At 36.8% G+C, this 27,183-nt stretch overlaps 2 protein-coding genes across 6 annotated transcripts in view; one reads left to right on the forward strand and one right to left on the reverse strand.

Annotated features, from left to right (window-relative positions):
- LOC125456278 (ERI1 exoribonuclease 3-like) overlaps window positions 1-5,252 on the reverse strand; it is a 415,443-nt gene extending 410,191 nt beyond the window's left edge. For both annotated transcript variants that reach the window (XR_009446099.1, XM_048539283.1), the window contains exon 1: window positions 5,158-5,252. The gene's annotated coding sequence lies outside the window, so the exon portion shown is untranslated. The remainder of the gene's footprint in view (window positions 1-5,157) is intronic.
- Window positions 5,253-7,934: 2,682 nt separating this feature from the next.
- Window positions 7,935-27,183, forward strand: part of rnf220a (ring finger protein 220a) — a 479,432-nt gene continuing 460,183 nt past the window's right edge. For 2 of the 4 annotated variants that reach the window (XM_048539069.2, XM_048539066.2), the window contains exons 1-2: window positions 7,938-8,240; window positions 9,310-10,050. In XM_048539069.2, coding sequence (XP_048395026.1) covers window positions 9,423-10,050 — 628 coding nt within the window. In that variant the 5' untranslated portion in view covers window positions 7,938-8,240; window positions 9,310-9,422. Of the gene's footprint in view, window positions 8,241-9,309; window positions 10,051-27,183 lie in introns of all 4 variants that reach the window. The other 2 variants (XM_048539068.2, XM_048539067.2) reach the window with 2 other exon arrangements.

A 27,183-nucleotide genomic window follows, 5' to 3' on the forward strand; every position in this document is an offset into this window, starting at 1 on the left:
ACAACAATGAGCAGAATAGTGAATAATATAGCTTCTAAAATAAAATATGCCTCAAGACAAAATAAGGTATAAAGAATATAATGTGAATAGTCAATTTCTCAAGGCATTTTTAGGGAAAGTGATCACTTTACAGATTCAAAGAGATAAATAAATATACTTATCTAAAGTTGGTTACAGCAGTTTCTATCTAAAAACATGGTATTAAAGACATTTATAATGTAGGGTTTATAATTGCCAGGACTGAATTCCACAGCAAAATGCTCATAATAACATTTTACAAAATAATGTCTTGGCCAGAAGTAAATACTGTACATTTATTACTGAAGATTCCTAAATGGTCTGAGAGAAGGTACAAATGTCAATTTGCCCGGAATGTTACAATGAACAATTAGAGCGAATAGGATTGTTGTCTCTCAAACTGTGTAGATAAAGACAGATTGCATTGAAGTGTTCAAGTAATAGGAGTAGAAAATATAATGATAATATAAATAAACATGATAACTTGCAAGAGCACATAGATCAAATACTAGAGGTCGTAATTTCAAGATGAGCCTTGAATACACTGAAGAACAGATTAAGATAAACCTTTTGATGTAAAGGGTTATTAGAATCGAGAATGCTTTTCCACAAGTGCTGATCAATATTAATTCAATTACAGCAGTCAAAAAGATATCTGATAAGTTCTTGAATACATAAGAAGATATCCAAAAATGTGCTGAAGCCAACCGAAAAAAGCAACCCAAGTCCAAGCCTCTTCCTGTACACTAATTCTTTTGTGTGCACACTAAGAAATAGCATGAAAAGATTTGCTATAGTTATTGGTAGATAATAACATGTCATAACAGACCTTATAAATAATGAAGCAAACTACACAAAATAACTAATATTAATGTGTGTACTTGTTGCAAGATTTTTAAAATGTTATGAGATCTCCCAAGCCATTATTCTTGGGGGATTGGACATTTAATGAAGATGGCTTTAAGACAAATATTACTTTCAGGAATAGAGACATTAGAACTTAATGCTGACCTGAAAAGTATTGGTACCTTTTCCTGTATTAGAGTATCAATGTCCTAGGGGATCCAAACATCCAGTCATTTGGAAATAGACCCTAAATCACTTGAGACGTAAACCTGAGATCATTAGGGATGGCAGTCTCAGGATATAGTAGCAATACAGGAGATGCCTTTTAGGATCAGAAAGCACGAGGATGTGGTTGAGAGGATTGTGAGAATTGACAAGAACTCCGTGGATTTGAACGCTGAAATGAGGAGGATTCTGGATCTCAAGAGGTGGGAAGGGAGTGGAGGAGGAATTTTTGCAAAATTTGGGTTGACAGGTTTGATGATATACACAGTCTGGGAAAAATGGAAGAGTTTTTTGGAGCAAAGAGGGAAAAATTCATCAAGGAAAATTAGATCCAAATTATAATTTGCCCCATTGAGTAAGTGGATATTGCCTTTTCCTTCCTCCATAATAGCAAGTATTGAATTGAATTGAATCATTTATGGTCATGTATTCCATATAAAAATGCAGTATTTTCTCATTTTTACTTTCCACACCTAAAACATCTTAAGTTAAATGTTCTGGGGTACTGTACAACTTCTTCGACATTGACAAGAGCACAAAACACAGAAGTTAATTATTCAAAGAGTCAGAGTTACATACCATGGAAACAGACCCTTTGGTCCAACCTGTCCATGCCAACCAGATATCCTAATCTGTTCTCGTTCCATTTGCTGATGTTTGGACCCTATCCCTGTAAACCCTTTCTATTCATACACCCATCCAGATGCCTTTTAAATGCTGTAATTATACCCGGCTCCACCACTTCCTCTGGCAGCTTGTTCCATACACGCATCACCCTCTGTGTAAAAAAAGTTGCCGCTCAGGCCCATTTCAAATCTTTCCTGTTTCATCTTAAATCTATGCCATCTGGTCTGGACTCCCCTACCAGGGGAAAAAGAACTTGGCTATTCACCCTACCCATGATTTTTTAAACCTCTATTAGGGTAACCCATAGCCTCCAATGTTTCAGGCATAAAAGCCCCAGCCTACAAGCTCAAACCCTCCAAACCCATTAGCATCGTTGTAAATCTTTTCTGAACCATTTCAAATTTAACAACACCGTCCCTATAGCGGGGAGACAAGAATGAAATGCAGTATTTTAAAAATTTTGCCCTGTACAGCTGCAACATGACCTCCCAAACTCCTAACCTCAAAGCACTGACAAATGAAGGCAAGGGTGCCAAACCTCATCTTCACCACCCTGTCTACCTGTGACTCGACTTTCAAGGAACTATGCACCTGCATCCTGAGGCCTCTTTGTTCATCAACACTCCGAGGGTCCCCACCTTAAACTGTATAAGTGCTGCCCTGGTTTGCCTTACAAAAATGCAATACCTCAAATTTATCTAAATTAAATGCCATCTGCCACTCCACAGCCCATTGGCCCCTTGGCCCATTTGATCAAGATCCTTTTTTTAAATCTTACGACAACCTGCTTCACTGTCTACTACACCAACAATTTTGGGGTCACCTGCAAACTTACTAACCATACCTCATATATTCCCATCGAGATAACATACTGTTAGTGAGTTTTCAATTTTTAAACAAAATTCTTCTTTCACTTCTTCAAAAGCTTTGTTTGCAAGTAATAGTTGAAAAACCATTCAGCCTCAAAATGGTTCAACTCTTTCAGTAAAAATGAAAAAGAGATTACATATTCAGTTTTTTCTTTTACAGCCAATAAAGAAAACACATCTTTTCTGATGAGGTGTACTGCCTGTGAACAATTGAGAATTTAAAAGAAATAAAAAGACAGTTTCCTGAACTATAAACTCAAACATTTAACTTCTAGTTTGTTTCAAACATTTTGAAATAAGGAAACTCTCAAATACCCCTTAAGTAAACGTCACACTGTTCTGCATTAATCGGGTTGATGGATTATAGATGGATTCTATCCTGGGAATTTCTCAAAATTATATATGCTCAGTACTCATGAACATTATTGAAAGCTCTGAAAAGCTGTCGTGACATAGAAATATGCAGGCAAAATCCAAGATTTCAAATAGATTGAAGACTTTGTATAAAAACTTCAGTGAAAGTATTAAAAGACAAACAAGACAGTGCCACATATAAATAAAGTCCACATCAGATTTTTGTTTGAATCTTAGGACATTAGAAACTATAAATAACTGGAGAAATGCCATTTGTATGCAAATTAAGTTCAGAGCAATTCCACTGATTCATAAACACAACATGTAATGGTGAACCATTCTACAACTTTCAATTCATAAAAATGTTTACATTTGAGTTTTTCGTTGCAATTTTGACAATTACAAGCCTTTTCAACAATAGTTATTAAAAACAAAATAAAGTCACAGAAAACAAATTTTAAAAAATGAATTACAATATTTGATTCTGGGCACCATTCATTAGTGAAACAAATTGTGTGATGGAGGTCATACATGTTGTGAGAAAGAGTTCAATTTCTTGTCTTATGTATTATGTAGAAATAATTTCAGTTCACTATTTCATGTGATAAGAGTTAAAAATTACCAAGGCAAATCATAATATACTGGAACATCGAGTCATAGAGATGTATAGCAAAGAAGCAGGCCCTTAGATACAACTCCTCCATGCCGACCAGATATTCTACATTAGTCAAGCATTTCAGGTCTGGTCTTCTGAAGAAGGGTCACAAACCAAAATGTCAGCTTTCCTACTCCTCTGATGCTGTCTGACCTGCTGTGTTCCTCCAGCTCCACATTATGTTATCTCTGACTCCAGCATCAGCAGTTCTTACTATCTCTACATTAGTCTAGACCCTTTTTGCCAGTATTTGGCCCATACCGTATCCATGCCCCTCAATTTTATAAGCCTCTATAAAGGTAACCCCCCTCAGCCCCAACCTTTCAGCCTGTCCTTATTACTCAAATCCTTCAATCTTGGCAAATCCTTGTAAATATTTTCTGAATCTTATGAAAACTAACCTTCCAGCTCAGCGAGCAAACACATCCAGATATTTTCTGAATATTTTCAGGTTTCACATCTCTCTTTTAGCAGGGAGAACGGAATTGAACACAGTAGTCCAAAAGTGACCTATATAACTTCCTATACAGTTGCAACATGACCTCCCAACTCCTGTACGCAAACAAAGTTCAGTTCAGAAATGTTAACAAACCTCGACTCAAGTTCAATGACAAATGTGCAAAAAAACCCAACACACAAATTTACAAATAACATAAAAGTTACTGCTGTGCCCGATCAGCATTACCTTTGCTGACTGATCTAGCCATGATAAATGATTCTAGAAAAAAGGATAATTCTTAAATATTTATTTCTCTAAACCTGAAATACACTTTCCATCATTAACAATACTCCTGCCACTAGAAAGAAAATTGGAATTGCAAAGGAATATTACAGTGGAAAACACAAAATTGTAATAGGGGAGATAAAACTATCCCCTTTTCCCACAAAAAATGGACACATCTCGTTTGAACACTGAATGATTTATTAATTTGATCGCTAAAGTATAAGCCTGAGAGTCAGTTGGCTCATTGTACCAACGGAGTGGGTTCAATCCACGTACCAGTTGGGCTAATTCGTGGAGACATATCTGTTTGCCTTGCCCCACCTTTAATAAGGGTTGGTCCTTATATAAACACGTCCATCTCCCCAATAAAGAGATACCTATAGTTTCTGTGGACTATAGCAGATTACATTAAATTATAAGGTCTTGAAATGCTCCCAAGTTTATTGCTTTAGAAGTGTAACTTTCGTTTCATAGGATGGATAAATCCAGCAGCATGTCCCTATCCAAAAGCGGTAGCTTGCTAATGGGGAATTGCTCTTACCAAAGGCAATTTATGACACCGTATCAAAAAGTCACTTTCAGAGAGTGGCCAAGAAACCGTGTAACTGACAAAACAGTCATAAGTATTAGAACTGCTACACCATGAGGGCCTCAGCACAGAGAAAGTGCCTTGGAACAAGTAAAATCGCAAGTTTATTACTGAAACAGAAGCCTCCGCATTTTTTGATCAACACACACAGGCCGTTGTTTAGTCCCATGGCAGGAGATAATACAAACGCTTTCCTCAGGTTAAAAACCAAACCATCAATAAACTCAAGGCGGCGAACAGCCTTACTCACCCTATCCTGCTTGCCGAAACCCCCCACTTTGACCTGACTCAAGATTGACATCTCCTAAGACCAATAGGAGCCCAGGTTAACGCCGGACGGACGGGGTTACAACCAATAAGACCTGTTGAAGGCGGGGTTTGTGGGAAACGCCACGGACTCGTGCTCTTCAAACGCTCGCCAGCAGGTTTGGTTGAGCGGGTAAAGATGGCGGAGTGGTTGTTCGGACTGGCTCAGGCCGGGCCGGGTCAGGTCATGTCAGGTCAGGTCAGGTCGGGCTGAGCCGAGTCGACCCGAGCCAAACCGAACCCCGGACCTCACTCTGGGAGTTGTAGTTCCAACTTCCCAATTTACTTAAAGGCACACATAACTTCCCAACTCAGAAACTAGCACCGAGTATTCGTGACCAGTTTAAGTAAACCCATCTATTAGTGTCATTCTTTTGTTGACAGTTGAAATAGTTTTTTTTGTCGTTATCAACACGTGGGTAGTTTGTCCATTTAAACAATGTGATACGGGAGTTCAATGTAACTTTTAAGGCGAAGGTGAAATCTTTGTCAGCTTCAGACCGACAATAGTTGGTGTTCTGAAATTAAAAAAAGCACCCGCTTCGCAACTGTCAACAATAAATCGTAAGCCGTCACCAACGCGCTCATTCAATCTGTTGTAAATGGGATGGTACAAGTGCATCAAGTTGCACGTTAATTGAAAAGACTACAGATGCGGAAAGCCTTGCGTTTTAATGTCTTTCCAGAAGCTGAGATTTTTTGTTCTCAGGGCACTGGGAGTTGTAGTTTTATTACTCACGTCCCGTTTCACTGGCGCACGGACATGGTGAACTGCAAGCTATTGCATTCCGATTTACAGTAAGATCTGATGAATTTGTAGATACATTTCTTGCCATTTACACCTGCACTTCAAATAAGATTTCAATTTAATGTCAAAGTTGTTTGGCGATTTGATAAACTGTCACCATATTCAGTCCGAAAAAGTTAGTCTTTATCAGTATAAATTATTTATGCAATTATTGATAATGTTGTAAGTAGGACTGCAGTGAACTGTAGCCGTATTATTGAAGTTATTTATAACTTATTTTCTAAAATGTTGATTGAGTCCTTTACAATATAATTTTCTGATAATAGGTTGCAATTCCTGTAAATAACTAAAATATGAAAATATACCACCACCTTTTACGCGGTGACAATGACACGGAATTATCTGGATTTTAAAGGGGTGACATTATTTTTCCTTTTTGTGGCTGCTAGCTTATGCATCGATTTTTTTTAATTGGTTGGGTTAAATCTAAGTGTATATTTTGTTGTGTCCTGTAATATATTTGTACTGACAGCTAGCTCTTTATCTGAACTCCTTGGTTCTGTTAAGCTGTTCATGCTCAATGAGAAACTGAGATAATTAATAATGTTAGGTATTGATTTTTGGTGCTTGTTGAAATACATGCTTATGTAGGCCATCAAAAGGGTTAGTGCAACATTAATAGATACACCCACAGTGTGAATTTATCAATCTCAGTATGACTTTATTTTACATTTGTATTTTTGTACAATTAGTTGATTGATTTTGGAAATGATGCCTCCCATGTTGTTTCAGGTCCTGCCTTCCTTCACTCAGGAATCTGTACGGAATTTAGGGAAATAACTTTGATGACTGAACTTCTGAAGTAATTTTTAACTAGTTTTATTGTTGATGTCTTCCTCTTCACACCTTCGCAATCTACAATATTCAGTTGGCTCAGTTATTGCAGTTAGCAGGAGAGGATCCTATGCAATAAAGACAGTAAGAAATTAAGGGAGGATGACGAGTGGAAATAGCTGCATAGAAACTTAGAGTCGGAATAGGATAATAAGGAATAAACAATGAATTCTAGGTAGATGAAGCATAGGGGTCATAAGACAGAAAGTTACTGAAACAGAGTAGTCTCGGCAATACAAAATTAGATAGACCCGAAAATGTTCAAAATCAAATGCACTGAGAGCACACCAGGGAAGGAAAGGGGGAAATCAGAAATCCGGAGGTGAAGTTGAGACAAGGGGGAAAAAAAACTTGACATGAAAAATCTGCACTTGTGATATGGGAAATGAAAAGGCTATACAGAAAGGAGGGAAAAATAACCAGAGACCAGAAACAGACCAAGCAGAAGGTAAGAAAGTCGGCCGGTCCAAATTGAAAAAGAGGCGTTAAAAATAAAGTATAAAATGACAAGAATCATTATATATTGACAAACCGGAAAAAATGCAAATAAAAAGAAAGGAAATGTCAGAGGGTAGGAAGAGAAAAACTCACTCGAATGAGAAAGAAACAAGCAATGTGAGGAAATTGAGAAAAACTATGTAATGTAAAACAAGACTGAAATACAGATAAATACACATCACGCAGAGGAACTGAGGAGTTAACAATTTAACAAGTTAAAAATCTAAAATAGGAAATGTTAAACCGAGGGATAATTGAAAGAAAGAAATAGTAGAATGACAGAATTTTTAAGAAAATCCAAAAGAGATTGGAACATAAACTCTGCACGTCAAATGAAAAGAGAAAAATTAATTATATAAAGCGGAAACAGACAAAGGGCGAATTGAATGTATGTTGCTAAACAACTAAGAAATGCAAAGATTGAAATAGCAAAGAGAAGGGAAGCAAAGAGCGGGAGATAAAGCAATGAGTGAGAACTACAATTCCCAGGTGCCAATATGAGGGCAATGCGGCTGCGCAGTAGGCTGTCTGAGGCTGAGCTGTTATATTGCTGTCCCGGTGAGTGAGTTCTGAAATTGACACATACACACACACACACACACACATACACACACACACACACATACACATAGGCATACTGAGCCAAGCGGAGCAGCAGCAACGCAACATTCCTCCTCTGATCGGACTCAGGATAGGGATCCCTCTGTGCATGTAATCAACACGATCTTCCAACAGCAGACTTCATTCACATACACGCACCGTATTTCCAGACTTCAACTCCACAGCCCTTATACACTAAGGGAGAGTTTTGCCAAAAGAGATAAATCCTTTTATGTTCGTGCGTATGTGTTCTGTTATAAAAAGTGAAAGCATCCTTGGGAATTAAAGTAAGTACAGTAATGCACAAACGTGTCTGTGATGTGTTGTCTCCAACTTTGCGCGGAAGTCATTGTTTACATGCCTCACGGTCCGTATGTGTTGGTGCGTGCACCTTGCAATAAAAAAAACATACTAGAGTAAAAGTAGTTTAGTTCAACCAGTTTGAGTCCATTGGTTGCATTATACCCTGCCGGTTTAACTATTTAATGCTTTATTTATAATAAATTACGCTATGCTGAACTGAACGTGCAAATTGTATTCACTTACATCATATACATCCATATAGTGCTATCTATGCTATTGTTAATTCCATATGGCATAACTGCTTAGCTTTTCGTGATATTGTCTATTTCTTGGTGATCGCTTCTAAGTATCACTAAATTAGCTGTTTAGTTGGCCTCAGTTTCAAAGTTGCAATGAATTATCTGGCACTGGATGTTATTAATCTTGATAGTAGTAACAGAGGTAGCAACTGGGTTTTTCAGTATCTTGATGCCTGACGAGTGAAAAAGTATGAGATGATTTAGTGTCGGTACATTTCGATTTTTGGCTGGAGTTCTGCTTTCTCTCCTTTTTACCAGCGCTGTCATTCGTTATTAGTTACTATTGATCGCTTTGCAAAGTGATAACTGAACTAAAATTAATGTCAATTCTACCGCGTAAATCAATACTGTTAAGTTATTTTAATCTTTAGTTTTAACCATGTGGCAAATTAAAATTCAAAATATTTGTATAAAAAGGAAAACCTAAAAAGCGACTACTTTCCTATTTTGGTGAGCGGGACTTTGGGAGCAAGAAAAGCCTTTAATCAGTAGCCACCTCTTGTGATTTCGGAGCAATAAATGCATTTTTGATCACAGGGCTTTAGAGGTTCTGTTATTTGGGGTCAGTCTTTAAGCTCGTGACACTTTGACACCAGAGTGTATTAAGTATAGATTTTCATAATTACTGTGGTCAAATAGTACCTAATCTATACAAGAGTCAGAATGCTTGTAATGGGGTATATACATGGTGTATATATAAAGAGGAGAGAGTGTGTGTATGTGAATATTTATTTTGTTCTCTTTATTAATACAGGATCTATCAAGCTGTGATAGTAATGATGTCACCTTGCTCTTTATAAAGCCAGCCTTGCCTGCATTTGAGAAGATCATTATATAATTCTGGTACCAGTGAGCAAAGAGTTTCCAATGGACTTGCACAGAACAGCTTTCAAGATGGAGAATTCTTCATACCTTCCTAATCCCCTTGCATCTCCAGCTTTGATGGTCCTGGCGTCGACTGCAGAGGCCAGTCGAGATGCCTCCATCTCCTGTCAGCAGCCTAGACCCTTTGGAGTACCTGTTTCTGTGGACAAAGATGTCCATATTCCCTTTACTAATGGCTCCTATACCTTTGCCTCAATGTACCACCGTCAGGGCGGGGTGCCAGGGGCTTTCCCGAACCGAGACTTTCCTCCTCAACTTTTGCACCTGCATCATCAATTTGCACCTCCAAATCTGGACTGTACCCCAATCAGCATGCTGAACCATAGTGGTGTTGGGGCATTTCGACCTTTTGCCTCCGCTGAAGACAGAGACAGTTACCAGTCAGCCTTTACACCCGCCAAAAGACTGAAGAATTGCCATGAAACTGAATCCCCTCATCTGAGGTTTTCGGACTCTGAGGGCAAGGAGTACGAGTTCACAACCCAGCTCCCATCCAGTTCCCCCAGTTCACTGAAACTAGATGACACTGGAAAAAAGGTCTTTGCTGTGTCAGGTCTCATCTCTGACCGGGAGAACTCGGCAAGCCCTGAAGAAAATCGAAATGAGAGATGTAAGTATTTTTTCTTTTACATATTTTAATTATTTTGGGCCCTTTTTATTGTTCAAATTGAAATTTTCAGTGCATAACTAAAATTTGTGACTTTGTTACCAAAAAGCAGAGCACATTTCACAATATTTCGACTATTATAAATATTTTCGTGTCTTAGTGTGTTGGCTGTGTTTGCTAAGTTTACTTTACATTTGAACTAACTTAGTATTGAATATTAATAACATATAGTTAAGTTAAAAATTCAAGCTACCAAAACTTTTAGAGTAATTGTCATTGTTTTCAATGAAATCAGAATGTTGAAATATATGGGCACCACTTAAAGTTGACTACCTGTTATGTTTCATCATATATGCTTTAATTTCATTCGGCTTATGCATTCTTCAGATGCGGATATTTGTTTGCTTGAAAGTACAGCTTTTTTCCAATGCCTTACAGTTCTAAGTAAAACAAATGGAATTTCATCTTCCAATGATTAAAATTCTCTGACTGAGTTAAGTAATGGTTACATTTTCTCGTTGCAACTGATGATTTTAGTGTTCAGTTAAAGAAAAAGATTTGTTATCATGGACAATTTTCACTCACCCCACCTTGCAGTCTGAATAACTCCAAGGAGAAAAAGGCCTTGTAACTGAGAGGAAACCAATTCACTGCAGCTGTTTTGTGATATTTGTTGAGTTAAATTGCAAACCTAAAATTTTGTGAGGGCTCATCAGCAGTCTGAGAAGAAAGGTGGTACTTAGAGGATGAGGTGATAATGGGTGATAAGTTAACAAGCTTCAGCTGTGGGAAGCTACTGACTTTTGTTACTGTTTGTTTTGGTAGAAGAAAGAGTAAGAGGCGATGAGGCAAATGGAGAAAAAGTGAGAATAATAATAGAATTGTAATAGACTGGCAGAAAGTGAAAGTAAAGTAGAACAAGGTGAGTTACAAGCAAGTAAATCATAAGGCTGTTGGAGAGATCGACAAAATAACAAATTAATGCGTAAATAATTGTAAAAGTTTAGACTGTAGTGAGTAACTCAAAAGGTCTATGTTATACTAAAGAATGAATGATTAATCTACACACATTGAATCAGAATCCAGGCCCCTATCTTCCTTCCTGAGTAGTTAAGAAAAAAAATCCTTAAAACAACAAAACATGGGTGTCTTTGCTTCCTTCCTGACAGGACTAACCTGGTTGCTTTTCTTTTTCATAAATTTCTTTTGATTTATTGGGCAAACAATTTCGAGCAAGGGCATCTGGGATAGCAAATGATGCGGGAAGTGGCACAGATTGAAATATATGGTAATATTCTTTTCTTTTGCAGTAAATAAACTTTGGCGTAAGTGTTCTTGATAATCATATGACCATCAGGGTGTTTTGCACTACTTAACCAGATGTGAAAAGGCTGATCTTTTTCAGTTCTCCCCACTGATTTTCAGCTCGCATCCCTTTCACATTTCTTTAAGTGCTTCCCTCCCCTCTTTTCCTCTATCTCTTCTTATGGTAATGACAACCACTAATATGGAAAAATCGAGAGGAAGAAGGCAGTAGTGGATCGGCTTTGAGCACTTGCTGAGAGCCGGTATTATACAGCCCCGTCTTTAAGCCTGTGGTGTAGCAAAAAGGATTTGAGGGTTGTTGGAATGAATGTTGAGGTGCGAAGGAGATAAGGGAAAGGACAATTGGCCTTTTACACTCTGCCATTTGTTATAAGGCTGAGGTGTGAGTTGACACAGGTTTTTTTAAAAAATGGCCTCATCCTATGCTCTGTGTTAAATTGCATGCAGCTGGATTAAGGATATCTTTTAGGCAGATAAATATGCATTGGCAGCTTTAGATGACTGCAAATAAGAATGCTCAAGGAAAAAATGTTAGTAAAGGAAATAGTTACAATAGCTCCTAGTTCTCTTTAATCTAAAAGCAGTACATTATTTTAAAACTGATTTTATAGATGCTGACTTACTTGACATCTGCAAAGTGCATCCTGCCAAATACACACCCATAGTGGTTGTTTCATATAAAAGCAGCATTAAGCCTCTACTTTGATATTCCAAGCCATCTGCTTCAGTTTTAGGAATTCTTTTCATCTCTCAACCAAGATGAGAGGCTAAACATGTCTATTTTGTAGATGATTAAAAAAAAAATCGTGTTAAAATGTACAAGCCTCATTTATACATTTGACTTAACTAAAGTTTGAATTCTCCAGCATCTCAGAGATATAAGCAGCAATTGAAATTGGAAGTGAAATATAACCAGACATTCCTTTACTTACCCAATTTGTTTTGGGGAGTGGTTAATATTATTGGTATTTTGTTCGGCATAAGTTTAGACTTTAAGAGCCGCTGCTGCACATGGATGCTTAGTGTGGATCGTGGAAATTCTTCCTTCAATTTCTAATTGTTTTGAAAAATATATTTTGGTATTAGAATTTGTTTTTAGTTAGCAATCTATACATTTTTAGTTTTAATCTACTCGATTGCCTAAGGATTAGTATTTATTGCTTTATCTACTTACTTTTTGTTAACACTGATGGCAATGTACAACTGTACAGGATAAATGGATGATTTTCAAAGTGGTGTTTCATTATGGATGCTGTCGTCTGAAATATTGCAGCTAAATGGTAATATGTATGGAATTTTTGGGGGCTGCCAGAGGCTTACTACACAGATCTGTCACTTTCCTTGAGCAACAACCCTGACGACCTCCATTCAAAGTACCATCGATTTCCTTTCTTTTTTTCTTCCCAAAAAATCTGTAACACAACTGCTGCCAAGGGAGTACCTGCTCACTTGCAGCGTAACATTTCTCCTCTTTTAAATACCGTTGCTCAAAAATAGGCACCATTAAAAACTTTGAAAATTTTCTTCAAACAAATTCTCAGTCCGTGGCAAAATGATGCAGATTTCTGGTTTCCCTGTTATTTTAAAAAGTTTAGACCTTGCATGTGCTATTTTAAAAAAATTGCCTGTTTTAAATGCAATGTGTACTGCTTGGCAATGTGTTCCCAGGCAAATGCCAAGAATCAGAATTTCCATGTATTTGAAATAGTTTGTATTGTGGAAGATTCTAGGCTTGAACAAATCTTTTAAAGAGAAAATAAGCTCATGATTATTAGATTATAACCAATTTCCTGTTTAATTTTAATTATTTTGTATTTTCATAGTTTAGTGGACTATGTGTCTTTAATGTGTCAGTGCAGCTTAGGAAGTCACAAACATAATGAATAAAACCATCAACAAATTATTAGGAAGTGAAAATAACCTTGACCTAAGAAAAGTAGGCTTTGAATAAATAAAACTAAATGAGAAAGAAACAATTAAAGTTTTAAAAATTTAGAAAATCTTAAAGTATTTGTTTTGATCTAATGACATCTTAAGATTTTATTTGACCTTTCACACGTTCATTCACATTCAACTTGCTACTTTCACTGTAACATGGAAGAAAAACTTTGTGTACTCTTGTACATAATGAATGGCTCTTGAACACAGACTCTGCACCATGTGAACAAGTCCAACATTTGTTTAACTAAAAGTTTGGGGGTGAGCAGGCATTTCAGGAATTGTTTCGTTTCTGAGCGATCACTGATCATTGTTGGTGAATATGGGCAGTGGGGGCTGGGTAGGTGGAGAGGGGTGGTAGGTTGTGGGGGGGTGTGGGTGTTGCTAATGACATGATATCTTCTCAACCGATAGCTCGTGTAAAGCTACGCATGTAAAGTCTTTGGGATAAAAGCAAACGGCTCCTCGGATACTAACAATCAATGTTGCTGTACTACATTTTGTTAGTCCCTGTGCAGTGTTGTTTCATGTTTTTCTCTTCTTTATTTTTCATTTCAAAGTGTTCTGTGCACAGTTAGTGGCCCAATTTAAATTTTTGTTGCAGAATTCATGGCAAAGTGGGGCGTCTATCTTGTCTAGTCCATGTTTTATTTGTAAATGCCTCATTTCTCTGTAGGGGTACTATCTCTGTCTGGCAAAACATCTTTATTCTCATCAATTACTGCTCATTTGCCCTCTGTCTACATTTGTGCAATGTGTCTGGTCTACAGAGGCTGAAGGAGAGCTTGATGTTCAGTCAGTAAACCCACCAGGGAGACTCAGTCAGTATCCTCAGCACTCTCCGACAGCATGATAACGCATACAATGAAGCAGACTACTGTCAGAAAGCAAGCTAGCATTACACCACACTGTTGTAATCACTTTTGCTACTCAGATCCAAATAATGTTCATTGTACAAGCAATTCATACAAATTATGTGTTGATGTATTTCCATTGTTAAAAACTCTTCATTTATCAATGCATAAGACTGTTGTGATAATTATCATAGTTTTAGGCACCATTTTCACAGTAATATAACTATTTCACATTCTGTTAAATAAAGAATAAAACCATAATGATTGTCCATCATTTATGAATGAAATTAACTTAAAGAATTTGTTGCGAATGATGGATAAGAAATTTCCTCACATTTATTTGGAACATTTTCACTTGCATAATATGTATTCACACCATGCATTGAGAATATTGAAAAGGAATTTACATTGTACTGAATGTCTTGAAGTAAAGAATTTCTCAGCGTTCTTTTTCAAAAGTGATCTATAAGAGAATGACATTATACAAAATTGTCAACATTCAAACAATTAAACTGGAATTTTCTGATATTCTTTTAAATAAAAAGAATTTGTTGCTTTTGCTATTACAGATTTTTAGGTGAATGTTTGGTAATTAGTTGGCACAAGAGTATATAATTTATGAAATATATAAAAATAAAAGCATTTCTAGGCTAATAATTGATAAATCCTTTAAATGTAAACCATTTCTAAGCAAAATAAGGTTTCTTTTCTGCAGAGTAAATGTGATATGGATTATAAAATGGGGAAAGAGAAACCTATAAAACTTGTGCAGTTGGTGGCAAGGTGGAATTACAAACATATTTACAGTGTTTTTAGTGAGAGCTCATCAATTATCTGAAAAATACTCATCTTGGTCCTAAAATGATTAAATTAAGTAGTGAGCACTACAATTTTTTAAAGGTTAATATACATAACATATATGTTTTCAGGAGCCACACATCTTTGCAACAGGTCTGCCTGTTGCTTGCCAGTTAGTTTTTTTTTAATTCAGCAAGTATCTTGTCCTTTTTTTGTGAAAAATGGGTAGCAGCTGCTCTGGTGGGCTGTGTATCGTGAGTATAATTCAGTGGCTCGATTGTGTCTCTCTGCTTGTGTGCGAGAGGGAGAGAAAGAGCCATCCCTTTGTTTCCTTTGTGAGAGCCAGGTGACAGAGCCAGTGTTGAGAGGGCAGAAAAATAGCAACCGGCAGTTCTCTGGCAGCCGAGATCAAAGAAGAAGGCAGGAGGTCTTTTCAAATTGGGGGCCCTGGTGTTGAAGCTATAATCACAGTTTACAGCAGCCACTTTCTGAAAGATACTAGCCTGGAAAAGAAAAAAAAACTTTCCAGGAGCTAAGATAGTTAATTAAAACCAGCAAACAGGTGCCCTAACTGCAGCAGTGAATCAAATCATAAAGTTTTACAATGGAACAGTTTCTTTAAAGACAGTGGCAAAAAAAGCCCAAAAGAATTGGGTTCACCTAGCATGTGGCACATGCCATTTACAAGCTCAGATGCTTTTGGGAAGAATATTAACACTTACACTTTGTTCGTAGAGTCTTGCAGATTTAATATATTAAAATGTTTCTTTCGCTTCTCCTGCAAGCCAAGCAGCTGTTTTAGTTTATTCAAAAAAAGAACCGTAGTTAATGCAAAATCAGCAGTGGCGCAGGGCTTATGAGAAAAAGATCAATCATGGAGAGGGGTGATAAATTAGACACATCAGCGAAAGAGAACACCTTAAATCGAGCTGACTAGGTGACGGGGGAATGCGTGTTGAAGGATGGTGGCTGCTTGTGTTTTTCAATAAATAGAAACATCACATTTAATGGAACAAAGTAGCCATTTGAGTCTAGAATCTGGTAAATCTCTTCACACCCAAGTTTCAATGGTATTTTATACAATTTCATCATAACAATGTACTGAAAATTATTTACTGAAAAAGTTTTTTATTTTGCAATTTTAAAAGTAAATTTATATCCTATAAACATTAACTTTTCTTAAATATATTTTTTTACATATAATTCTTACATCCCTGAAATAAGTAAAGAAATTATACTTTGAGCTGTATCCCGCACTTTAAATTTGATTTTGAACTCATGAATTAATGAAGGAGGTTTTTTGAAAAAATTCCTGTTGATAATTATGTAAAGTGCAAATTTAAAAGTAATTAGACCAAGGACAACAGGTCACCGAGTTGTTAATCACACAAGAAACCCAGTGAATTCACCCCTGCTAAAATGCACTCATCCATTTCCCTCAGGAAGACAGCTCATCATTTACATTTCTGATAGACAAGATTTTTAGTCCTCTTCAGCCCAACTGTGGAACAGGCACCAGAAAAGTTGGCATTCATATTAACCAGGCTGTCTGTTCAACCCCAAACAGATTGCCATTTGAAGTATTGATTGAGACAGTGAAGGCTTCGGGTTATAAACAGATGAGGGTAAAGAGGCGGATGTGTGAGTGTGGGCAGGGGGTGGGGGTTGAATAAAACATAAATATTAGCAAAAATTGTCTTTCCTTTTTATATGTCATTGTGGTTCGTGAAAGAAAATAAGGGATTCTTCTATTACGTATAGGTTGAGTCACTTAACTTCAAGAAATTAAGGAAACAGTGAATAGCTCACTTATTTATTAATGAATTTTTGTGCTCAAATAGCTAAGCAAATCATTCCTTGGTTTTATCCTACAGCCTTTACAGTTCTAATTATCAAACTGCCCTTATGACCGGGAATTAATTTCTGTGTGGCCTAAAGTATTTTTAAATTTATTTCCATAACAATTTTAAATAGAGTGGGGAAAATAAAACAGTTGTAGGAAGATGATAAGAGGTTACCAGCCTCTGATGTCATAGTATTAATCCCAATAGTTGTGTTCTTGTCAAATTAATGGATCACATTTGCTTGGTTACCTCCCAATGATAAATTAATTGTAATGATGACTGGTTTTATTATGAGGTCTGTGCCATCGCTTGTAATCTGGGCAACAGCTTTAGGTGTTTTTTTTCTGCTTCTTTTTCCTTGTTTCATTTAAAGTGTCCTGTAATTACAGGGGTGTTAGCAAATGCAGAGAGGGTGATATGATTTATCCTACACAGACAGCCATGACACAGCTGTTTGGAAGATAAAATAGTACAACCGTGTAGCTACAAAATGCTCTCCTTATTATACCTCATTAAAAGCAGGCTGCGATAAGTCAGCCAAGCAATGAATAAAATCTATTGCCTATGTAGGAAACAGATATCTGAGTACCTTCAGAGCTTTCTGTGTGTGTGTGTCTGTGTGTATGTGTCTGTGTATGTGTGTCTGTGTGTGTGTGTGTTTATGACATGATAATAGCTTGGCAGGGAAAAATTATGCCTTGTTTTATTCTTTTTCCCTTCTGCTTGTGAGTGAAAGCAGATAGCATGTAGTGCTTCTCAGTAATTAGTAGATCTTTCAGGAGTGACAGAAAGGAATCTTTGATTTCAAAGATGTTTCTAAGTGCAGTCATGATGTATCAATTTGACTTTGTTACCTGACCACCTTAAAATCACAGTCCCTTGTTATCTTCTTTCCATTATCATCAGTAGACCACATTTAAATGAGAAAAGAGTGTAGATGTTCAGCAATAATAAAGATACATGGTTTGAACAGGAATAAAGAATGAACATGAGAGTATAGTATAAGAATACATACAATGAATAAGGATGTGATGGGATTAGTGTATGGAAGATGACAAAGAATGAATAGGACAATAGCATGAATAGTGACTAAAGATGTATGAAATAAGGGTGAGCGTATAACATACATACAACTAACCAACATGGAAGCAGGCCACTTGGCCCAGTCATTGTGTATTGCCCTCTCATGGACAAAAACTCCTAGTCAATTTAGGCAACCTGGACGCCTATCACTGTTCTTTTTTTTGTTCATGCCCTATCTAACATGGAACGTTTGACACAGTACCTGCCTTAACAATGACCTTGGGAATGAATATTACAGTCTCACAACTCTCTGTGTTTCTTAATCTTGTATCAACAACTTCTCATCATTGACTCCTCAACTACTGGAAACAGTGTTCTTCTTTCTACCCTATCACATACTTCCATGAATTTTAATTGCTATTATCATATCATTCCATAATCTACCTCCTAATGAAGGAAGTTTTTTTTTTGCATATTTGTATTTCCTCCTAGAAATCATCTTTGTGAATCTGCATCAGACTTATAGGATGGTATGGTATCAACTTCAATATTATACTAATACTCTAATTGAGGTAATATTAATATTTTGTATGATATACTATTACTCCTTAATGGTAAAACCTAGAAATGCATTAGTTTTACTTTTACTAATCTTTTCAATCATGATGAAGCTTTTAATGTTCTGTGAACATCTCCTTGTGCCATTTTACCCAAGTCCCTCTGCTCTTCAAAAGTGTTGAACTGAGTTCCATTCAGTTACTGTTGAATTCCACCTCCTATAGTTTTTCCCAGCCCTATATCTTGCTATTAACGTTTTACAGCCTCATTTAGTCTTCAAAATAGTTGTTCATATCTCTTGATATTCACTGCAAATTTTAGTATTACTTCTTCTAGGTGTACGTTCAAATCATTGATGTAAACAATGAACAGATATGGCCTCAGAACTGAATCTTGTGCGTTACCAATATTGATTCAACCATTCTAAATATCAATGATAAAGGAAATATGATGTAAGAAACAAGAATGTGCATAGAAAATAGATATAAATAGAGTAAGGATGCACACCATAGTTAAAGCTATGAAAGATAGAATAAGGGACAACATGCTTTTTAAGACTGTAAGGGATAACGATGCACGAAGTAAGTTGCAATCATTAACAAATTAGAGAGAAATTTGAGTGTAGTTATGAGTGCAGGCATGTACTATGAATAAAGATATATACAGTATAGGTTTTCCTTCAAAAAACATTTGGGGGATGTTAAGTTCCCAAATACTTTGGAGATGGCATGATCAAGATTTTATACATCAGATCATAACTTACTTCATATTGTCCTGGATTATTTAGGATTTTCAGGGTGATGAGGCAGGCAGACAGAGACCTCAACATTTGTATCTCAATTAAAAGAAAATAGGTCAATGGAATGCTTGGATATGGTGGGAATGACGATTATACGCCAACACTTCTCATATCATAGGAGTTAAGACTTGTGGCAGAGCTACATTGTAGAAGTCTCTTAGTTTTGATTCTGCTCCAGTTTAGCAGCTTAAAGACTTGCCAGAAAAAAGAGACACAATGGAACATAGAGGAGCCTTGACAAGCAAAATATCCTTCATGTGAACTATGCTTGCCTGGTGCCTGAATAAGGGAAAAGGAGCATGAAAAATTGACTCAAATCGAGTATAGAGTGCACAATGTCTATAACTAGAGTAAAGCTATAAACAATGACCAAGAATGTGTCTTTGTCAAAGTGTCCACCTTAAATTTGGATCTTAGTGTTAATGCTGTTGAAACTTTTCCCTGTGTTTATTAGCTCCAACCTCTCCAAACTTGATTTTCCCATTTTTAGCAAAATGTTTCTATGTAAGATTCATGGTGCCTGATCGACCATGGCCCATGTTTTTTTCAATCTTCCACTTTTCATCTTAATGTGCAGCTGGCCTTAACAGTACCTGTCTCATGGAAGCTTGTGGCAGAAGAGACAGAAGCACTTTCCAGTACTTGCCAAAGCCTTCTATAGTTCACACTACTGGCACTTCATTTAAGCACCCTCTTTATATCACTTCAGATACAGAAAATCAGGAACTGCCCTTCACACTATGGGCCTGGTTCATTAACCAAGGAAATAACTTAGAAATGCAAGTTAACTCTTCAGTTTGACAACAGGGATCTGAAGGTGTTGGTAGATAGAGTGGTGGAGAAAAGGGCAGTGTGCATCTTCCTGACTAGCAAAGGAGGCCCACCACCAGCCCAAACCAAGATAGCACTGACCCAGATCAATGTGTCCTAGGTGAAGCCAAGTGCACAGTAGTCCAGAAAGATGGTTAATGTTCTTTTGTGCTCCAGAAGTGTAAGTGCCACCATTTTCTCTCTACTACCTCACACTCTGGGCCAATATACATTCTAACTCTGCCACTGCACATGTCAGCCTCACCAAAGCCCATGGACCACTATTCTCACTTTTTCATGCATTATGTACACTGAATGGTTCTCACCCACCTCATCTTCCCAAACTACTAACTTTCCCTACTGTTTATACTTCCTACTCACTCATTGGGACACCTCACCACTTCCACTTTGTTACCACTAGCTTTTCTTTCACCCATTTTCCTCACACTCATTCCGATCCTTTGTCTCGTTGCAGGAAAATTTAACCTACCTAGCCCAGACCAATGACTCCAAGGCACCCGACTGGCCTAAATATAATGCCTGGACTGGTTGCACTTGATTTAAAGGATTGATCATGGCCTCTCCATCTGGAATTGATTGAGCCAATTGAATGTGGCAGTAGCCCCTAATTGACTTTAGACCCCTTGATTCCAACAAGGACTGATTGGTTCCCCTTGACTTCTAAGTAGTGGCATTTATTTAAAGCACGTACTGTGTGTTTGCTACATAAATTGTCTGCGCATACTGTAAGTGTGACATTAATGTAGCATATTTCCATACAACAACATGTCTGCCTGACTCTCCCTCAATGCTCATGAAACAATGGAAGCCACAGTGGCTGGCAGCCTCAAAGTAAGTGCAAAATGAGTGAGTGCTAGGAAATGAAATAAAGAAGCATTGGATGCATCTTTTCCAGACGTGAGAGAGGCATCTGTGTCCTTGTGTGCATGGTGATCTGGCATGCGCATGCAAATCATTGATGCCAGCCTAAGTGTAGTCTTGAAGAGCTAAAGTGCTGTGTGAGTTAGTCCAACAACAGGCATAACGGTGTGATGTGGCTGGCAATTTGATGGTGCTAGTTGCTTGGGAGAAGGTTGGAGACATACAGTGTCCATGGAGGATGCAAGGATGTTGTGATGAAGGCCTGGAGAAGCAAGTGGTAGACCCCAAATTTTATTTCAGGAATAGGCAGCATCTAGTTTTTCAGCAAAAGAAAGGAGAATTGGAAACTGCTTAGAAATTAGATGAGTTGGACAATTAATGAGATTCAAATTCTTGGAAATAAGGTAGTCACTATTCATTACTGAGATTATGAACTTAGTGTTTAAAGCCGAAGAGGAAGACTGGAAAAAGGTTTCCCAATGAGATTTGGATTATTTTCATTTTTATCATACTTTTCCATGTTTATTGCAATTGCCCATATCACTTAAGGGAGCGGAATATTTCACATCACTTTTCCATTGTCCTCCCTGTTGGCTTCTTGAACTGTAGGCTCTTACAAGTGCAACTTGTCCAAAATTCAATTGGCTGGTGCTGCAACATGATAAATTACAGTCGCTCATCTCTTTTGGTCTTGTTGATCTCCATTGGCTATGTGTTGAAATCAAAACATTTATTGTGATCAACATATCCCTCAGGTGGTATTACTTCATCATGCCACTACACCTTACTCCAGTGTTATGGTTTTGACCTTTGGTGTCATGTATACCCTCTTCTGTCTTGGTTTTGCAAAATCTTATGCCTACTTTAAGCCTATTCTCAGGAAATTCTCTGCCTTCCTGGTTTTCTCATTACTATTATGTAGAACATAGAACATAGAACAATACAGCACAGAGCAGGCCCTTCGGCCCTCGATGTTGCGCCGACCTGTGAACTAATCTAAGCCCCTCCCCCGACTCAATAAAGAATGAGATGTTAAAATCAATCCATTTGATTGCATTTTTCGTTGGATGTTGTATCTTACTCATTTCTGCATGTTGACTTTTGCTCTATATGAAGAATGTGGATTTTTATCCACATTAGTGAATATAAATGCAAGTAAGTGATTAAAAAAGATTGAGCAAGCACAGTAACCGAGGATGTACAAAGTGAGATTTTGTACAATAAGTGGGAATAATGAAATAAAGATGAATGAATAGCAGGGTATGGAGTGAGGCTGCAGACAGAAAATTAAACTAAACCTTATGTATAGCGAATAATGTAGGTTGACTGGCCTCCTTCTGTGCAGTAACCATTATCAGATTATATATTCTATGAATGGGAAGAACGAGTTCCTTTTTATAAGTTGAAAAGACTCCACAATGAAATATTTATATTTCATAATTAGTTAGTTTTTAACTCTGGCACAATCAAACATAAAATAGTTTTAATATACCATGAACATAAGTTGCTACCTGTGCAGTGATTACAGTGGTTTGTATTTTAATGGTTTCAAACATACTTCTAAATGGGTAGACTCTGCTATGCATTTTGCAGATTCTGATAATTGTCAAACTGCAAAATTACTTTGCTTTCACTCCTCAATATTAATGTACAGTAGATATTTGAAAAATTATGCTATGAACAGTGACTAAGGGCCTTACAGGGTTAAACTGATCAACCTCATGTTTGGTGTATCACAGGAATAACGAGAACAAATCAAGTATTGACTGTTTGTGCAAATTCACCTTTGTTCAGTAGATTAGCGTTCTGGAGTCCAGTAAGTAATGAGTGTTCCTGTTCCCAAATAAATACAGCTTTGCTGGGTAAATGGCTGACTGTGTGCACTCTCTGAGATTGATAATTTGAAGAAATTAAAACTTAATCAAGCATAGTTGCATTCTACCTTTAAATAATTAAATAGTCACTAAGAACTAAGAACCTGTAACCCAGCATTGCAGCTGACTGATGTTGATTCAGCTGATCATTTTCAACGTTGATCAAGTACTTAGAAAAGACCTTATAGGTCTTTTTTAAAACTAAGAGCTTTCAAAAGAATTTTGTTAAAAGGTTTGACATTGAAAAAAATATTTAGAGATGAAATTTAAATAGACAAAATTTTTTTTCTCAGGACTGCATCAAGTTGCATTGAATACATCCTCTGTAGTTGGAATTAGTCTGCAGTGGCATTCGAACCTTTGTCCCTGGCTGTAAGTCTGTGGTTTTATGAACTCTGTTTGGAGAGTGTCAAAAGAGTTTTAAAGACATTCCCTTGAATTTAAATTAGGTTTAACACACAAGTCATACAGTAGCAACATTACAGTGGATTCCAGCACTAAAAGTGATCGATTTGTTCAGCAACATTGAAGTTTAAAACAAATCTTCAACAAAAAGTATGACAATAAAAGTTCTCATATCTCCTATTTCAATTAGTATTGATAAGACTATTTAATATTTCTATTGTTGCTCTGAATGTTCAATTTTGCTTGTGCCAATGACAGAATAAACCGCAGAATTTTAGCACTTCGAATACTAAGTTCACTATTTTCCATAGGCAATGCATACAGTTAAATGCATTTAATGTAAGAACATTTAAATAATCTTGCTTAACAAGCCATACTTTGTATCTCCAGGAGTGATTTGACCAAGCTGCTGAGTAACATAAACAGTATTATCTCAAAATAAACCATTTACATGTTTTTCAGAATGTTTTTAAATTTATTTGTGATCACTTACATTTTTAACAGTTGTAATAAATTATATGTTTGCTACTTCCTTAGCTGCCTTATTTTCTCCATATGAACCCAAAGCTAAAATAGTCAAGGTTTTGTCTTTCAGTATTCCCAAGGACTGCTTTAACATTGATATTGAATCATTATTGTTTTCTAATTTTTCATTGCTTTTGTAATAGGCCATGACTTTTTTAAAAAAAGTTGCTAGATGTGAATTGTAAACAAAAATTCTTGTGTTCTTAGGCTACTGTCAATGCAACTATTGTTTCAGGTGGCCATCAGTGGTTGTATTTTTGACTGTGGTTACCTAATAAGAGTTCCAGTTCTGGGGAATTTGTCCAACAAGAACTAAATTAGTAAAATGTTGATGTTGTATTTTAATTAACTTTAATATATTACATCTCCGAATTATCTCTTTTCTCCATAAACATAATATATCAGCCTTGGAGCACTGAGTACTCTGGGTTTTTCCCCACAAAAGTCAAAGTAGTTCCTTTCAACTTCACACACTTGATTGTAACAAAGACTACGCAGGTTAAAAACCATACATAAAAACACGTTTGCAAAATTTTTGGAGTTTTCAAAATGGATGCCAGTTTACACATCTTACCAGGAACTACATCACTGAATTCATGATCAGAACATTGTTGTATTGGAATAGTTTTACATATGAACATATAAGTTGGGGTAGGCCATTCAGCCCCTTGAGCCTCCTCTGCCATTCAGTGGGATCATAGCTGATATGGTGATGATCTCCCTTCACTTTCCCACTTTAATATTAAAATAGCTATTTTATGCAATATTTTATAATCCATTCCTCTTGCAATACAGGCCAATAATCTACTTGTCTACCTAATCTCTTGTTATACCTGCAAACTACCTGGTTGTGATTCATATATAGGCGTACTCAGATCCTGCTAAATGCAGTTTTAAGGCTGAAGGGTCAACTGAAAACTTTGAAACTGTGTTACAGATTTTTGTTAAGCTAGATATCAAAAGTGATGGATCCAAGATGGACAGCTTCAGATAGACATTACAGGAAATGATCATTTACCTGAATGGCGAAACAGGTTCAAAGGCTGAATAACCTATTCTTCTTCCTACGTAGAGCTGCCAGGCTTTGTGAGGCCACTGTTACTTCACATTCTGTATGTTGAGGTTGATTTTTGGCTTGCTGTCTGCTGTAAAACTGATGTTGGGAATCGATCTTCCCTCTTTAACAATCATCTGATTCCATTTCCTTTTCATCACAAATTTGGTTCAAGGTGTGAAGTTAATGTTAAGAATTTCTGAGGTTTTACATTTTGATATTTGAAATAGCAGGAAGATTTACATTTCTTTCACAAACATGGGACAACTCAAAGTGCATCACAGCCATTAAGAGTACTCCTGAAGTAAAGTTACTGTTGAACTCCCAGATACACCGCAAGATCCCATAGGCATTATTTTACTGAATGCATAAAATCAAATTCCAGAAATTGCAACAAAGTGAACGAATGAACATTGTAAAAACATTTATTTTCTGGTTCATTTTGACTATGAGATTGTTTCCTTGGTTACTTCAGGTGACACAGATTGCAGTCTTCTGTTATTGCAGTGAAATTTTTTTCCTCAGTGCTACTGAGAAAGCTTCCTTCACCAAAGATTTCCCAACCAAAGATCTACCATGATTGACAGGAATCCTTGTCCATTTTATTATTTATACATTCCACCCTGTTGCCTTCTGTCTAGAATCTCAGTTGGATTCCCCTGTCCTTAATCTCCACCCACTAGTATTCGTGTTCAATGCGCAATCACCTGCAACTTCCTCTACTCCCTGTATGATTCCTGTGCAATCAAACATGTCCTCCCTGACGTTCCAAGGGAACCAATCAATCCATGATACCCTGGTCCAGTGTGCAATAAACTTTACTCCCTTTTGATGACCACCTTTGCATTAAAGTGCAGGAAATGCAACAACCATCCTTTTACTTCCTTTTTCGTTATTGTTCAAGGCCCAAGCGATCTCTCTAGGTAAAGCAAAAATTTGCATATAATTCTTCCAGTTTAGTGTTCATACTGAATTCTTTGCTCACAAAACTGTCTATTCTTCATTGGTTGAAACCAAGTGCAGGTTAGTTGCCCATTTTGTTTAACCCTTCTTTCAATCTGCAAGTGTGAGCGAGCTTCCTGGTCAAACTGAGTATAAGTTGAGTCCTGAAACTGTGGGTGAATAATTCAGAGTGAGGGCCTCCCATAATCGCACTCTGCAGAATTCCTGTTGGAAAAAAAAATCCACGTGTAATATTTCCAAAATTATTAAAATGATGGGAAAACCTCCAACAATGTGATTGCCTTTTCATTCAGAACCATTATCTTCTGCGGTATGTATTGATGGCTCAGGTATCTCCTGTGACCTCAGACTGGACCATTTCCTGCCCCTTCATTAGCATGGAAGTGTAAGTGAGATTGAAAACCAAGATTCAAATTATAAGGAAGGTAAGTGACTGGGAAAGCCAGGCGTCTCAAGTCTTTGAACAATTAGTTAAAATAAACTTTCCACGTTGAGGGACTTTTATTTCAATGAATATTTAAATGTGGACCAGAGATAAAAGAGCCTATTTCATACAAAAATAAACTAGTTATTCAGTATCCTTGCTGTAGAATTAATTAAATTTAGTATCTGTTTTGTTAGTGTTTCGTGTTACTTATTGGAAAGTTTTGGTTAATTGGTTAATCAATAGCATCTGAGACTCGAAGGTGAATTGTGCTGCTCCTTAAGCAATGAAACATTTAGGAAGATATTAGAGGCATAAACAAAGTAATTGTCGCCAAGTTAAATGTTGAAAATATTAAAAACAGTAAAAATGATCAGATTTAGACTTGAATCTTATCTGTGAGATAACAAAATATTGAAAAGCATATGGTATTTTGTAACAGCCACTTCTTTTGTAAATTACATGAGGATTCAAGAGTCTAAAAATGACATGTTGTGTCTGTGCCATGAATCGGTGATGTTGGCTTATGAAGCCCACTTCTTGTCTCTTAGCGCATAGAGAAGGAGGGAGAAACCTTGAAGTTCTGCTAATTTCTTGCTCGTTTGACAGATTGCAGAGCAGTGAAATGGTGGGACGGACTCCCACCGAGACAACACAGCTATAACCAGGGGATAGTTTGTGTAGCAATTGTTTGCTCTGACCCTCAAAAGCTCCTGATCTGTAACCGTGAAATCTCTAATCTCACGGTGGCAGGAGGGAGGAGTAGAAATCACACATTCCACCGACACAAAAATATTTGAATCGTGGCTTATCTTGTCTACTCATATGCTTTCATCTGCATCAATATGTAATGTATCATGGATTTGTTTTTGGTTTATCTACAACATGTTCAATGAATATATTCAAAAATCCAATACATGTTAAATAAATTTAGAGATTACTAAAAACTTATTGTTACCTTTAAAAGTCCAGAATAAGATATTGCTATTCAAAATATATATCAAAAATGAAATGTAGAATTATGTCACAGATTGATGCAATCATTAAGGAACAAAATAA

The sequence above is a fragment of the Stegostoma tigrinum genome, chromosome 8, assembly GCF_030684315.1.
Source record: "Stegostoma tigrinum isolate sSteTig4 chromosome 8, sSteTig4.hap1, whole genome shotgun sequence".
In the NCBI taxonomy this organism is placed as follows: domain Eukaryota; kingdom Metazoa; phylum Chordata; class Chondrichthyes; order Orectolobiformes; family Stegostomatidae; genus Stegostoma; species Stegostoma tigrinum.